Here is a 16,731-nt window from a genome sequence, read left to right on the forward strand (position 1 = left end):
TTGAGCCCATGAATAGTCCTACTGGAACTGGTGGGACTGAAGGGCATAAGGAAGGATCACAAGTGACTCCAAGTCAACAGGCTACTCATATGTAGGGACTGGGGTCAAGTGCTGAGCGCCTTGCAGGATCAAGCCCTATATGAGGTTCAAGAGCTGGGAACTTCTCTTTAAAGCAATCAACACACTGAGCTCAGCCATAGAAATCAATCAAAATGTCCGCATGGGCACAGGAGGTGGCTAGCTCCCCTTGACAGAGGGTCTCCATGTCAAAAGTTTATACCTACAACTGGTGCTCTGAGCACACAACAGATTTGCTTTTTATGGTAGAAGTCTTTTTGTTCCTACCCTTTGACCCATCAGTGTCCTTCATGGCTTCAAACACTTTGTGTTGTACATTCATCAAAATTCACATTGACTGCAAAGAACATAAATGCAACAAAAACAGGAAAGCCTCCAAATAGTATATTATAGTTTTCTTCTAAATATTCTCCCATCGTAATCAGAGGTGCAGTGGCTAATTTATAATTTTTCCTTTGAAGGAATCCAGATGAAAGGCCCAGATTGTTCTTCAATTACAAGTTTGCATTGATTATATATATCTTCTAAGCTATCTCCTTGGACAATCGCTGCAGTAAGAAAACACAACAAGACTGCTTTTAATTGATATATTCTACAGCATCCAGTGTCATCAGATTTTCAGTGTACTCGCAGATACTGATGAAATGAGAAGGAATACTAGCACATTGTGACATTGGTTATGGAAAAGTCGTACCTCTGCAGGTGGCAACTATGTTCAACCCAATGGCACCTCCCATGTCAGAGACCCATCTCACTGCTTGTAGTGAGAAGACTGAGCTAAGTCAGTTTAGAGAACTGGCAGTTCTGTCCTAGGGGAGGGCAGCATGGTAGGTTCCCACTGTCACCAGTCAAAATTTAAATTTCATTTGATTTAGAAGCTACATCAGCAGTGAGTTGCAGATTTACAGCCTATTCTTTTCCTGACCTGGTTTTAATGAACTCACTCTGGGCTGCAAAAGTTAACTAGGTCAGGCCCAAGATGACAGAAGATAAAGCAACTGCAACACAAAGCACAGTGTCTATACTCTTAAAATTCCTTGTATCCCCAGCAGAAATCTGGAACTGTAGTTCACATTATGCACACTGTCAGCATGCCGAGGGACAACTGGGGACTTCTGAGTGTTATTCACAAATACCAGTCCCCTGAGTAGGGGGGAGCAAGAGCAGGTCTTAAATCTTGCTTTTTTTCCAGGTCAGGAAGAATATGCCTTTCTCTTTCCCTCCCATAATCTATAGCTTGAGTTCTTGCTTTGAACTAATGAAGAATTCTTTGGTTTGTACAAATGCAATGATGCGACATTTTCACAAACTTCATTAAAAGCAGTTTTGGGTCAGGAAGGGAATCAAATTCACACGTAGCTATTCCTTCAGGGCATCAAACTTCTGAGGATTGGAATGCCTCAACTGCCCTTAAATTTCAGGGAGAAAGTACTCTCAAGCTAGAAGTCCTTACTATGGGCGTACTATAGTGATATGCACTCTAGGCCAGAGACAGAGCTGATCCAGTTGTTTTGCAATAAGAGGCTGTGCCTCAGGACAACAAAAATGTTTTAAATAAAAGCATACCTGTAAAATATTCTCCAAATTCTTGTTCTAATTTAATTGCTCGATCATAGGTTTTCTTCGCTTGCTCCTCTGTGAGACGTTTATTCATTTCCCTAGAAATACAGAGGAAGTCAAGAAGTTTAGATTCTTACTAGAACATCTTCCTAAAAGATATGTTCAACCGAATCGCAGATGGACTGATATTGATATTGAATCAAGCAGTAAAATTCCTCCCTGCCATGGGTAAGGCTGGGAGCCAAGAGGTCTCCAGGTCTGCACACTCAAAGCACTCCTGACTCCAGACCTGAAGCTTCTTCAGGAACCTCCCTGTCTTCTAGGCTCACGGCCCACTGTCCCAGCTGAATGAGACTGTCCAAACTGCTGAAATGGAAGGTCCATTTTGACTGAGGCTGGGATTATGAGAGTGAAATTACGACCAAAGGCAGGTTTCAGCTCAGGAAGACTCATGACCCTGTGGGAGGAATCCCAGTCATTGTAATCCCTGTATGGAAGTCCCAGGTGGAGCCCAGCATGTCTGCCAGGGAGACTTCTTGGTTCAGATGCAGGCATGAGTTCCAGATAATTATGAGAAATAAAACTGAGTCTTTCCAATAGGAAAAGTTAAGATGAATTTATTGTTTGTATTCTCTGCTCCAGTATTTTCTGATTAACTATAGAGATTCCCAGTCAAATGTGACTTGTAGATTCTAAAATATGCAGGGTACCCATAAATGTGAAAACATAGACAGTGTCAGCAACATTCTTTTATTGCCAATGATTTGTTACTTGGTGGAGCATTTCTGTTTCAACAGTGGCATTATTTAATAACTTGAAGAAATGGGTTGTCTTGCCCATGCACACTCAGCTTTTAATAGCACTATATACATGCGAAGAATCAAGCTCATACTCATTCAGAGCCTTACATATATATGCCTGCAGATATCCAAATTAATTAGCAATAATAAATAGAGTCTGCCTGTTCTAACATTTTTCACAGCACGGATACATTTTTCTTAAAATGTGATGGCAGCTTTCTGAGGCAACTAGGAAAGCAAGAGAAGGGAGATCTTCTGTTCTACATAAGTCTGATTTAATGCCTTGCACTGAATCATATGATTATGTGGTAATGGACTATATACAGTGTGACAGGGGTGATGCATGTAAGAAATTATGTGCACGATGGTGTACAAAAAAAAAAGATCTATGAAGTGCACAACAGCATGAACTTGCTAAAGCTAACTCCTACTCAGCTTCTGAAAAACAACCCGTAACGTGTCCAGGATGCAAAAACATATTTCTAGAAATGGCTTAGAGATTTCTGTCTGTATCACTAACTGTATAGCTGGGAACACTGCTTAGAAAAGTCTCTCTGGAAGTACCAATGCAATGCAGAAAGCAGGTTTATAAAATGAAGGATAAGAAAGACTTCTTTAAAAAAATTTGACAGTTATTAGTGGATTATATAAATAGGTTTAACATATGCTAATCTGTGCCATGCTGCTAAATTTGTAATACTACTAATTCTACTTATTAGAAAGATCGATATGTAATTGAGTTCAGGTGGGCTTCTCATCAGCTACGCCTACTTGAACATATCTTCAAGGGACTAAACCAAAACTCTGTCTTGAAGTGGGACATATTAATACCATTGCAAATTCTTATGCAAACTTAACATTTTCATCTTAAGGACCCTCAGACAATATTCTAGTGCTAGTAATGTTTTTCTCCTTTCAGATTTATTTCTGGTAATTTTCTGAGAAGCCTTTCTCAAGATTTTTGAATATCTCAGGAGAAAATACAAATATAAACAAGCATTTAAAATATTAGGTACTTTGAAACAGGTGGAAATGTGCATTAAATTTTCAGGTGGTAGATTTGCCTGGGGTATAAAACTGTGTTAGTTATATTCATGCCTCTGCCCACTTTGTGCTTTCAGGACAGAGGATGGAGAAGTGGGAGGACCATGATGTCCATTTTTCATGATGAACTGAAAGTGCTGTCAAACTGCAGTCCCAAACCGCAGGGACCTGCACAGCTGGTGAATTCAAAATGCTTGTGGAGACCCGTCCCTCCAGGCACATTTTCTTCCTCTCCCAGTGAGGAGCTCACACCGGCAGGCTCTTCATCACTTCCAGATCTCATCCCCATGATCCCACCACCGTCCTCCTTCTAGAGAGAGAGGCCAGTTGGGAGGAACCAAGTGGGACCCCCCTGGGATTAAACCTGTGAGGTGGAATCATCTAGAGATGGGAAAGGAAGGGAAAGCCCTTTATTTACAGCAATTTGGTTGCCTGGACTGAAAAAAGCAGGATCAGGAGACATCCAGTTCAGGCCATATGTGCTGGTTACTTCTACATCAAATAGTCCCTCATGGTCTTGCAGTGCTGTGATCATTATATTAGCAGGGTATTTCCAGAGAATCAATGATAACTGAGTTCCAAGTGCAGGTGCAAGCTTAAATTATGTTCCTTTCATTCTTCATACATTCACTGTCCGGTGGGTGCAAAGGAACATAGTGTAAATGAGAATTAGACCCTTCAAATTTAAGTGCTAGTTTTGCCACAAGTTAAATCTTTTGATCCTCTCTCTGCATATTTTGATGCCTTTTTTTTTTTTTTTGTCTTTTATAGTTTTATTTCCCTATTATACTAAGTTTCAACTCATTTGTATGAACAGAAGTAATCTACGTGGCAGATAAACTGATAATTAAAAAATCTGAGCGAACACAGTTACACTGTCGTAAAAACATCCTCTTTCTGTTCCCACAGAGCACTGGTTTACCAGGTTAAAGTTCTCCACACTAAAATAACATTAGCTATTAGAAAGGGGTTATATCCGTTCACCTATGCATACCCTACAACTCCCTACCGCTTACGTCAGAGTATATGTTTAGCCAGACCCTGAGTGATTTAGCTTCATTATTGAATAAAATAAATTAAATTCACAAGCAAGAGGCTGAGAATGGCGTCATCATTCTCAAGACAATTATTTAAAAAGAATGATACTGTTTATATTAACAGAGTTCTCATTTCTGTTAGAAACTAATTTTGGCTGCTGTTACATAAGAGAAATACACTTTAGATAGATTAACTAGATAAAAAGATTAGTTGTGGAGAGCAGGCTTCAGGAGATAAACTAAATTAGGATACCTTAATTTAATACATTTTTCTCACTCTGTTTTTTGTTTGTTTGTTTGTTTTGTTTTTTAGAAGTTTTATTGTGTTTACACAATTTATTTATATAAGCCATTTTACTGCAAAATTCCCAAACTAGTACTGATATATAAGGACTTTTGCTGTCCGATGTAAGGTTGGATTTCTAATTCAGGGTGTCGTCCAGAGGGTATTTGAGGAACCAAATGGATTTCACATTGTTTGTCCATACTATACTGTCAACACTGAGGCAGGTTTAGATTTGGGGAGTGAAGAACACCTTACTTCTGATCCCTATCCATAAGGAAAATTCTGCTAACTTTGCATAACTTGTTTTCTCCTAAGTGAAATATTAACATGGCTTTGGTTTAATAACAGGATGACTCTTACAATATTTTGCATCTTCATAACACTTTTCCGTCAGTCTGTTCAAGGATTTGCTGTTCTTACATCGAATCAATGAAGTCTTTATGCTATTGCCACATTTCTGGTTCTGCCTAATGTATTTTTCAGACTAAGGGACACTTTTATTTACTATTTTTTTTTAATCACTCTAGATGCAATGTCAGCATTAAACAAATAATGGAAATATTTTATGGATGGGAAAACTGTAGGTTAAGATCTATCTTAAAACAATCAATGCAGAGTGTATGTTATCAGATCACCTTTCACCCTCTATACAGCAAGTTAATCAGAATAAAACTGAATTGCAGGGCTGGAAGAAATGTCAAGAATCATCCAACCCAAGGGGGCTTTTGTCAGGTTGGGGCTGTTAAAGTACCACATACTGTCCATCATTTATTAAGCTGAAAAGTTCTTGCATTATGATGGTTGCTAATGGAAAATTATTGATCACAGTGTGTTTTATCCTGAATTTAACCAGTATGAAGGTCACTTCCATATTTCCTTGACACTAGGTAACCCCATTCCTCCTCTACTTCCATGCAGTAACCAGCACCAGACCAGCACTCCAGCTGTGGCCTCATCCATACCCAGTAAAATGAAATAACTATCAATTGTGTCCTTACACAACATTGATGTTAATACAGCCCACAGCGGCAGTTTCATTTTCTGCAACCGCATTTTCCATCCATTCATATTCCTGTGTGATCCGTCCCAACTGCCAGATGCTTTTCTGCAGTGCTGTAGCTTAATTATTCTCTGCTTGTACTTGTGCATTTCATTTTCTCTCCTTTGTCTGTGCTGAATTTCATCTTACTGATTTTACACTGAGTTGTAATCTTCTGAAGTGCTTGCCACCTCACTCAGCCTTGAGTTATTTATTCACAAACTTTACAAAACTACTGTCCAGTTCATCATTCAAGTTATTAATGAACAAGTGGTCCAAAATAGTGACAGAGCTCAGGAATTTGCAGGATTTCTGTTACCCTCCCAGTTTAACAGTTCCATTTTCAATTACAAAGTTGTACACATGCTGTCTAGATTCCCTTAGGACTGTATTTCCTTAACCTTACATTTCCCTAAGTATTAATATTATATTTCCCTAAGTTGCTACTGAGAATATCCCATGGAGCCAAAAAAAAGACCCAAGATGCAATACAATTATTGATATCCATCTCATGAAAGAAGGAAATAAAACTGAATTGATTTTCTCTTGATGCACATACATTGGCTATCTCTTATTACCTTTTTATCCTCAATTCTTTCACTTGAGTTCCTGTATTGGGTTTGCACGGCAAGAGGTTTTTTTTTTGGGTGGGGGAGGGATATAGTTCTAGAGGAGTGGTTTCTATAAGAAGACAGACTGGCTCTGACAGAGCCACCGCCAGCTGGCTCCAAGATGATCCCACTGCTGGCCAAGGCTGAGCCCATCAGAGATGATGGTAGCATCTCTGGGGTAACGTATTCAAGAAGGTAAAAAACCCCTGATGTGCAACAGGAGCCAGGGGAAAGGAGTGAGGATAGTGAGGCGCTGGAATGGGCTGCCCAGAGAAGCTGTGGATGCCCCATCCCTGGAAGTGTTCAAGGCCAGGTTGGATGGGGCTTTGAGCAACCTGTTCCAGTGGAAGGTGGCCCTGCCCATGGAAGGGGGTTGATCTAGATGACCTTAAAGGTTCCTTCCAACCTAAACCATTCTATCATTCTATGATTCTAAGATAATATGTGAGAGAAGCAACTCTGCAGACACCAAGATGAGTGAAGAAGAAGGGGCTCCAGGTCCCAGAGCAGAGATTCCCCTGCAGCCCGTGGTGCAGTCATGGTGAGACCAGCTGGTCCCAGCAGCCCACGGAGGTCCACAGTGCAGCAGATCTCCACCTGCAGCCCAGGGAGGACCCCACGCTGGAGCAGGTGGATGCCCGAAGGAAACGGTGACCCTGTGGGAAGCCCATGCTGGAACAGGCTCCTGGCAGGACCTGTGGCCCCGTGGAGAGAGGAGCCAACGCTGGAGCAGGTTTGCTGGCAGGACTTGTGACTCATGGGGGACCCAGGCTGGAGCAGTTTGTTCCTGAAGGACTGCACCCCAGGGATGGGACCCACACTGGAACAGTCCATGAAGAACTGCAGCCCATGGGAAAGACCCACATTGGGGAAGTTCATGGGCAATTGTCTCCTGTACAAGGGACCCCATGCTGGAGCAGGGGAAGAGTCTGAGGAGTAAGAGGAGTTCTCCTCTGAGGAGGAAGGAGAAGCTGAGACAACGTGTGATGAACAGACTACAACCCCCATTCCCCATTGCTCTGCTCCACTCGAGGAAAGGAGGCAGAGAAATCAGGAGTGAAGTTAAGCTTGGGAAGAAGGAAATGGTGGAGGGAAGATGCTTTAAGATTTGGTTTTATTTCTCATTTTCCTACTCTGATTTGATTGGTAATAAATCAAATTCATTCCCCGAGCCGAGTCTATTTTGCCTGTGATGGTAAATGCTGAGTGATCTCTCCCTGTCCTTATCTTGACCCACGAGCCTTTTGTCATATTTTCTCTCCCCTCTTCAGCTGAGGAGTGGAGCGATAGAGCAGCTTTGGTGGGCACCTGGCATCCAGCCAGGGTCAAACCCACCACATCCCATTTCCTCTCATTATTACTGATTTTAGAGGACAAGCAAAATGTAGACTTAAGACCTGCGTTGTGCCACTTGCGACTGTAGCCCGAAAAGAAAATGTTAGAAGTAGCTCATACTTACATCAGAGGCTCCCATGATTTGGGCTTAATGAAGATAGCGATGGGATAGAGTTGTGCAACTTGTAGTCGTTTGATAGCATTTCCTGACACATCGAGTATACAGTGCTTGCCCTGTTGGAAACAGATGAGGGTGTGTTTATTCTTGCAGAGTTTGCTGCAGATCAGCCAAAAGACGTGAAGCAATTCTGTGATGCTGTGCTCTGGAACGGGCCATTACTGGCACAGCAGGGAAGGGGGACCCCAGGGCATGCACTCTGCTCCTCTGTTCTCTTTGCTTTGGTGCTAATATAAAATATACACTGGAGATATGGGAAAAAACTTGGTTTTTATTTTTACTGGGATGAACTCAGTGAGGGGGAGAGGATTTTTTTCAGAGATGAAGAAAATCACTTCATAAAAATAATAAGATGTCTGTGTTCCGACTGGTTAATTCAGTTCTTCTTTGTGTCGAAGACTCCCTGTGTCACCTGAGGCAAGTCAATCTTTCTGCGCTTCGTTCCTTCACCTCTGTGAAAATGAGTTAAGTTTATTCACCTGACAGAGGGAACAGGGAAGGAAGGCTGTTTCACGGTGTACTTGAGGCTCTGTGTAACATCCCTGAATCCATGGCACTACCTCCAAGTACAGAAAGTGCCAAGTATTTAGTCATTCAAAGTCAGAGGCTCCACTTGTGGAGTCATTGTTAAGTCTATAAATATTAGGATGTTGTTATTTTGCAGATATCTTATGTTTTGGGCAGAGGAACCATGTCTGAGATACAATGTGGAAACAAAACAGATCATGTTGCACGGGCAATAAAACTAGTATAAACCTACCCTTTCTGCCACAAATCTCACGGACTGGACGCTAGTTCCATATAAATTATCATTGTACTGCCCAGCTTCTATAAATTTGTGCTCTTGGATATCTTTTTCCATTTGTTCTCTTGAAATGACAAAATGATAATCTCTCCCATCCACTTCATAGTCGCGCTTTGGCCGTGTGGTATCTACATGAAACAAAAGACAGAAAATCAAGTAGTCTATACAAACATTTAATGTAAAAAAAAGTGCAGCAATTAAGGTTTCCTCGGGCAGCAATGCTGTGTGTGCTGTAAGTGGAGGTGCTCCACATCTGGGAACACATCTTTGGCTACCATATATTGTTTTCAATGGAGTTCCAACAATAAAGGTATCTTTTTATAGTAATATCTTCTGATATTTACCTCCAATCAATACTTACACTCTAACATAAAATTAGAATTTACCACAATTCTACTTTTTTCCCAGCAGGATCACGCACAAGCCTCCCATTCCAGATTGTAAATCTAATCCTATTACAGTGATAAAATGAATTGCAATCTCATCAATTTAATTCAACCCTCATTATAGGCCTGATTTTGATCTCATCTCCAGCAGTTTTAAACTGGTTTATTTGCGGAGATAACGGCTTAAAATGAAGTAAGACCGCAATCAGAACCTGAAATAAACACTCAGCAAACTCTAATGATCTAATATATAGACACTGCTTAATTCAAGGTCCAACATTACTTTCAGATTAGACAGCCTTGATCTCACACAAATCACAGGTAACTCCATATTTTTATTGGTGGATGCTGTGTAATTGAGCTGAAATGTTTTACATTTTACCAGTATTTAAAACTTTTATCTTATTTAAGGGACAATAGACTAATTGATGAGTCAACTGAGTTAGTGGTTAAAAGGCTCCTTGTTTAATAAAAATCTACTGCTTTTGAGACAATTCAGTTGAGAAACACAACTGCATATATTTCACAGATGTTGCTTACACAGCAATTTACTTAATGTGTGACACTAAAGGATATAATTTAGCTGCAGAACAAGGAGTAAAATCATACTTACGTGGTACACACGACCCGAATTTATCAGGGAATTCAGATATCAAATCATCATTGATCCGATCTTTCATAGGACCCAGAATAATAACCGGCCTGGTGTAATTAACTGAATGACAAAAAGAAATTACGATATTACTGGTAGTAACAGTGAATCTTCCCAAAGATACACTAACCGGAGTTGTTGCCTTTGTGTATGATGTAAAAACTTACATGTACATTTTATTGATAATTTATTTATTGACATGTATAAGGACAATGGAATGAATACCACTCATTTTGCAAAGCTCTTTGATGGTGCATGGATATGTAGTCAGATGAGTCAGATGTGGAAGTGTTATTGCTCAACAAGGGCACTCCCAATGCTTGCAGATGGACTCTCTCATGAGCCATGGAATGGACATTGCAGGATTTTTTTCTCCTCAGTGATATGGGTGCATCCCCCATTAAATCAGGTCGGTGCGCTCCCATTTTTGGTTTGCCTTCCCCTAGGTTCATCTGCCCTGGTCAGAGACATGTATCACATGAGAAGGAAAATGATGGAGGCTTCCCATGTAACAATACTGCAGTAAATCTAGAAAACCTGCATCAATATTTTGTAGACTGACTAATGTGTTTATTAGTAAAGGCCATGAGAGCTTACTGGGGAAAGTCCTGAGCACTTTAGGGAGTGAAGGCTAGCAAGGGAGAGCCTTACATAATTTCTTTTGTATGGCGTAGACCGAGTGGCCAAAAAAGGGGGCCACAGAGAGTCTGGGGCTAGCACAACAAACTTTACTGCTCTGCTGGCCCCCAAAATGTGAAACGAATAATACAAGGAACAGTGACAGAAAAGCAGATGAAACTTACTTTCCTGTCTGGTAACAGGTTCATAAGAAAGGATGCAGTCTTCTTGGCCTCCTGATGAGAGAAGAAAGAGAAGAGATTGAAGCTGACAAGCAACACACCAGACACCAAAGCTTGATAAAATGCTTCACATAGAGACAGATTGGATTCAACACTTCTCTCTGGTAATGCTCTCACTTGAACCATTCCAAAGTTCCTTATAACTTTAAAGTGTGGAGGTCACTTTTTTCATTACCCTCCATCTCCTGCCACATGTTTCAATTCTCCTTGCTGAAATTAGGCTTTGCTGAATAAGGCTTCATTTATTGATTTGATAGCAAGGCTGTTTACAAGGATAGTGCAGAAGTTTAAGATGCAATTCTTTTGCTTGTCTGATTGTTAAGGCCCCAGGACGCTGCTGCAGGGCAAATCTGCAAACTACCTAAACTAAACCAATTTTATCCTCAGAATATATACATTTTGATTGATGGTCTTTCTGTACATAACCTCCACAGCCTAGTTTACTCAGAACCTGACATCTAGCTATGAACCCTTATCCTTTCCCTGAACACAAACCTCACAGCATCATATTTTACTCACTTCTCCTCCCTCCACTCTTGTTAGGACTGTGCTGTTTCCTCATGGTGACATTTAGGGAACAAAAGCAGAGAATTTTGCCACAAGAAACCGTAGGCACTGGATGGACCATGTAGCTGAACAGCCCTGGTGCATCACTGCCATCTCTTCTATGAGAGTCCAGGAGGAGAGGGGGGGAGGATTCTTCAACTTACTGCATGAATAATTCCTGGCCATTTCCCTTTCTGGGTCACTGTTACATACTTGGTACCACAGAAGGGCTCTGGCAGGTTCTAAATATGACTTAGGCTTAGCAAACTCAAAAATGATTTTATTTTTACCCAGTTCGGGGCTTATCTCTGAGAAGATCCACAGATGAGATTTTGCAACTAATTTAGACACTACAGAAGAAATACTGCCATAAGGGGTGCCAGGGCTTGCTTTATAAAATACACAAGGTTGCCTTCATCTCATCTGCTTGCATGCACATGAATCTGTGTTACTTTATTCTGATGGGCTCCTGCCAAGACAAAGTGTTCTTGCAGAGGAGAAGAGTGCTGCCTGGCACCCGATGGACAGTGTAGTTAGGATTCAGAAGGGGTTACAATTCACCCTGAAGTCATCTGACTACATTCTGAGTCAGTCTTGAGGCTCCATTAACTATTTAACAAGATTTGGATTGGGTGCAATGCCTAGCTCCCAATTAGGTATAAAATGTTTGGTGGTTTAGTCTTAACCTGACTCCCACCCCATGAATCTACTACATTGATAGATATATTTTGTGATATACTATCTAGACAGCTTTGAGAAATGTGTAAGAAAGCTTTTCAAGTAAAAATAATGTTGTAGTTCAGGACAATGACAGAAAAAGCAAAAAACCCAAAAAAAGTACTAATGTGTTAGGAGAGAGGAAGAAAGAGACAGGGCCAAATCCAAACTAGTAACAGTGCTGAAGCAGCAAAGGAGAAAACATCACTTTTAGTAAAAGGAAGAGATTAGACAGCTTTTGAGGGCAAGGCAACATAACATTTCAAGTGTGTGGATAATGGATTTTCTTCTCTATTTGCAAGTGATTGATACTGTAATCACTTGCTTAACTTTGGCTTATTGCGAAGTTAAAAACCTAAAATTATTGTCACACCAGGTTTTGTATATTAGATGCATTATTTTCCCTTAAGTTTTCCTGTCAATTTTGGGGGTGATATAAAAGTCAGGGTGGCCCATTCCCCTGGGGATGAAATCATTCATTCTTCAGGCTGGATGAGGATGCTTCTGCACTGCCTGCCCTCCAGCCCCACAGAGCCAAGCTTATGCTTTTTAACAGTGTGAGAATGTCAATTTTGGGGTGGGCAATAAAGCCATCAAGTAATAAATGTGGGAAAGGGAGTCTGTACAAATACAATCTGACACTTGAAAATTCTTGTTTCAATAGCCTACAGATTCACAAAAGGGGATTAATTTCAGCTGATTTCAGAAACCTGTATTATGAGTGATAACGTCTGAGCTAGTCCCTAGGTACCCTTTAGGGTCAATGGGTGTCCACAAATAGGCAAGTGCTTATTCTAAGACATGAGTCATCTGACCTATTTTAGATGTCTACTTTGAGATGAGATAAAAAAGTCAGAAGGGCGCATTTGTCTCCATTGTCCCATAACAACATTTAAACAACAAGGTCAGATACAGACATCTGCATTTAAACAGTAGAATCCCATGGGAGTGACAGTGACAAGAGCAGCTGAAAGAAAATAACCAATAACTCTGACACTGTTGTTTAAATTTTTTTCTGTGAGCTAATATTTGGCTTAGGCACAGAATTATAACCAGCACAGATTTTACCTTCTGTTTTGCCCAGTCTCTGGCCTACATGTCCACACGCTAAAGCTGTCATTACATCCACGCTACCAGTAGGGTATGGGCTACTGAGATGGGCAAGCCAGTTGTTTCAGAGAAGTCTTGTGAATCTGTGGCCAGACTGAGGGTAGAGAAAAGAACTCCAGCCCACTCAAACTGTGCTGTAGCTTGAGCTATGGGAAAGGGACTTGAAGACAGACATTTTCCTGAGCTCTTCAGTGCAGGGTTTCAGATTCAACATGGAGTGTGAACTTGGGGAAAGCTGTACCATTTTCACTACTTTACTTTTCTGGAAAAAGGGCTCGGGAAGCTCAAGTTTCTAGGTGAATAAAATCCTTCCAGGTACTATCCAGACAAAATCCTATAAGCCCTCAGAGACTAATACGTCTGTTAACTGTATCGGGTGGTATTCTTTAATGATCTGTACTCAGTCAGTACTACATTGTTTTGGAGTAGTCCATGAAGTATTAAGTATAACGAAGAGCTCCAGAGTCAATGAATAATTGGATTACTATAACCTTGCAATGGCTTTGAGGTGTGAGACATGGTGTGAAATCAGCAGGATGTGGGCTCCTATTTATCAGCGGACTAAGCCTCATTTATCACCCACACTAATGGCTTAATTAGCACAGGTTAGCTATATTGAGCTGCAAAAATAGTTTTTAAATTTAACAGATAAAACAAAAAGAGAAAAAAAAAAAGCACCTTTTCTGTAGGATTTTTGGCATGATCTCTTGTTCTTCACTAAAATTCCACAAAGTCAAAAAGAGAAGAAGATAAGGAAAGAAAAGAAAGAAAAAGGAAGCCTTCCTAAATCTAATATTCTTATGAGCAAAATTATTGGAGGGCTTTCACTTTCCCAGGATCGCTATGGCTCTGCTTCTCTTTGTTCTTGGTTTGCCTGTTGGTGAGTTCTCGTGCTCAGCAAGAGAAGAAGAACCTGGAGTTTGTTATAACTCACAGCCTCTATAAACTGGGCAGAGAGGTTTTATGTGGTCAGATGACTTTCATAAGGATTACTGATTTTATTGTGTTTCAGAGGAGTAACCCTAAAAATGGATTTAAGGTGTTGCTTCTGTTTTCCCTTTCTGGTTAGATGGCAGTCCGTGACTCAATATCACAGCTGCAGGGTAGACCTGGCAGATATTGGGCATTTTTAATGTAAAAAATGGCCTTATTTCCTGCTGTCTTGCCAGAGTATCTGGAGCTTCCACAGTGCTGGTGTAACTGCACCCAGAATGTGTTCAATGGGGCAGGAGAGCTGCTGTGACCTGCCAGGATGCAGCCACCATATAACCGAATGGACCTTGTGCAGTGGGAATCCATGGATTTTGGCATATTGCTAATGGCTGTGAATGAAAAAATCTGCAAAGGAATCTACAGCAGGGAATAATAAAAAAGTAATACTTATGAAGACAGCTAAAAATTATTTATGGCTTTAGAAAAATCAAAGGAAATTTTTGCGTTCATTAAAATTGCTGTGCTAGTGGTGCTTACCATCAATACATGTGTGAAATACATGTAGATGAATCAAATTCATTTTGGTTTTGATCCCTGACCTGAATTTTGTTGCTGAGCTGCATCTAAAATTGAAGAAGCCCTTATTTTTCTCTCATCATCCATTTTGGTTTTGGGCTAATGTATGGATTATCTGAGTAAGACTTGCAAGATCTTGGATAAATCAATTTCTTGTTTTGTTTCATCTGCACTGACTGCAGTGGACAGTCAATATCCTTACCTCTATTTGGCTCAAAATCCCTTTCCTGGGCATCTATGTAAGTAAACCCATGACTTTCAGACATACATTGATAGCTATGATAGGTGGGAAATCCAATACATAAAAAGATCATCAGTAGTTTCAGAATGAACTTATGACTGAAAAGTGGTCTGTTGGCAGTAGATGTTTAATACCAATGTAGCTTGCAAAGGCATAAAATGAGACTTTAATACTTGTGCCAGTTTGAGTGTGCCTGAATAATACAGTAATCCTTGGGGAGTGTAAGAGCCAGCATAACTGTCCTAATTCATCAGTGGCCTAACATAATAATCAGGACTTCTTTAACCTTGTTCTGAGTCTTCAAATCTCATTGCAAGAGTGACTTGCTGACAAAGGGTAAAAATTTTTGTTTCTAACAGTCTTTCCCTATTTTTAACTTTTTAGTCATGTATTGCCTCTCTAGGTAATTGGTGCAATCACAACCAGTTATGCAATTAGGCTAAACAGATGTGGTAATGTGTGTGTAATTTTGATGACAGCTGTAAAACCTTTACCGAATTGTGTGTAAGAACATTACCACACAAATGTGGTAGAGACTTGAAATTCATGGCCATTATGTAAATCATGTCTATCAGAATAAAAACTGATGAGTCCATGGTAAAAAAATATGTTCTTAAAAGCTTGGTTTGAAAAAAAAAAATATCAGAACATTTAAAGTTACAGAGCTTAAAATAAACTTCCAGTTATGGTTTGATTAGCTGGTTCAGGGATAAGCCAAAGTTGGCTGTGTGTGTCCTTATCACAGCAAGAACAACTTTCTGCTGCATCAGGACTTTATATACTACTTTGTAAACTTGGTTTTACTGCTGAGAACAGGTGCAATAGACTAACATGGTTATAGTCTCAGTATTAGCATGGCCAGCGTGATTCAGCAGCAGCAGCTGTGTGGCAGCTCAGCCCCTTTTAGATCAGGCCAACATTCTTTCTTGGCTCAGAAGTACCTTTTAATTTTTTATAAAGGGCCAGATTCTGCTGTCAAATGTGTTTGTGGTTCATCCTGAAGTTAATGGAGCTGAAGGTTATCTGTCAGGGTAAAGAAAATCCCACTGTTGGCTCCAGCTCTTTTGTTCATTACAAACCCAAGGCTGAGAGCTCTGGCAGAAGAAATCAGGTTTACTACCTGCAACAGCCTTGTTACTGAGGAATGCTCCAAGAATTTTCTCTTGAGATAATATTGGAGGACTTTCAATTGTATTATCCTATTGAAATACAAACTATCTGACTTCTATAGAAATGTTGATTTTTATTTTTTTTTTTAAACTCCTAAGCCCAAGACATGAGCAATGTGATACTTCATCCAAATACTCAAATTTTTAAGCAATATAATTTTCTAAATAGATACGAACATATCAGAATGCCTCCTAGAAAAGCCCAGTCAATTTGTAACCCCTCTACTAATCAGTGTACAGGACACAGCCTGGAAAACTCTCAGAAGCCTTCCCCACCACTTTGTGTAGTCGTACCCCGATTTGGAATGGCTCTAGGGATGATCAAGCAGTACAGATTTCAACACTAGCTACTTTTCACTAAATGCTCATCATGAGAAGCAAAAGTTAGAGAAACATGTTAAAGCAATTGCCAGAGACCCACTAGGAAAAATGTAGAACACTTCACTCTGAACTCCAAGTGGCCTGTTTTTATATGAACAAACACCTGCAGGAGAACATGTGCCACTTGCCAGTCATTACTTACCTACACACTTCTCTTTTTACTGACCAGGGTGGGAATTGCTGATTTCCCACAATTCAGAAAACAGTGGGGCAAGAAACCTCTTTTTCTTACTTCTCATTTGCTTGGGAAACAGAAAAGAGGCACCAGAGCAGGGTCACAACCTCATGCAAAGCCCTGGAGCTCTCCAGCAGTTTTCTATTTGTTCCCCATGAATTTTTCAGCTTTACCTTCCCCTTCCCCCTCCCCCCCCCCCTCTTTTTAGTATG

General features: G+C 40.4%; 1 protein-coding gene across 8 annotated transcripts in view; it reads right to left on the reverse strand.

The window, feature by feature from the left end:
* Positions 1-519: 519 nt before the first annotated feature.
* Positions 520-16,731, reverse strand: part of DLG2 (discs large MAGUK scaffold protein 2) — a gene marked incomplete at both ends in the record, with an annotated part of 882,996 nt that continues 866,784 nt past the window's right edge. For 7 of the 8 annotated variants that reach the window (XM_080346627.1, XM_080346631.1, XM_080346630.1 and 4 more), the window contains 6 exons: positions 520-626; positions 1,645-1,736; positions 7,915-8,024; positions 8,729-8,901; positions 9,773-9,874; positions 10,615-10,665. In XM_080346627.1, coding sequence (XP_080202753.1) covers positions 520-626; positions 1,645-1,736; positions 7,915-8,024; positions 8,729-8,901; positions 9,773-9,874; positions 10,615-10,665 — 635 coding nt within the window. The remainder of the gene's footprint in view (positions 627-1,644; positions 1,737-7,914; positions 8,025-8,728; positions 8,902-9,772; positions 9,875-10,614; positions 10,666-16,731) is intronic. The other variant, XM_080346633.1, reaches the window with a different exon arrangement.

This window comes from Nesoenas mayeri (genome assembly GCF_963082525.1).
Source record: "Nesoenas mayeri genome assembly, chromosome: 1".
Classification (NCBI taxonomy): domain Eukaryota; kingdom Metazoa; phylum Chordata; class Aves; order Columbiformes; family Columbidae; genus Nesoenas; species Nesoenas mayeri.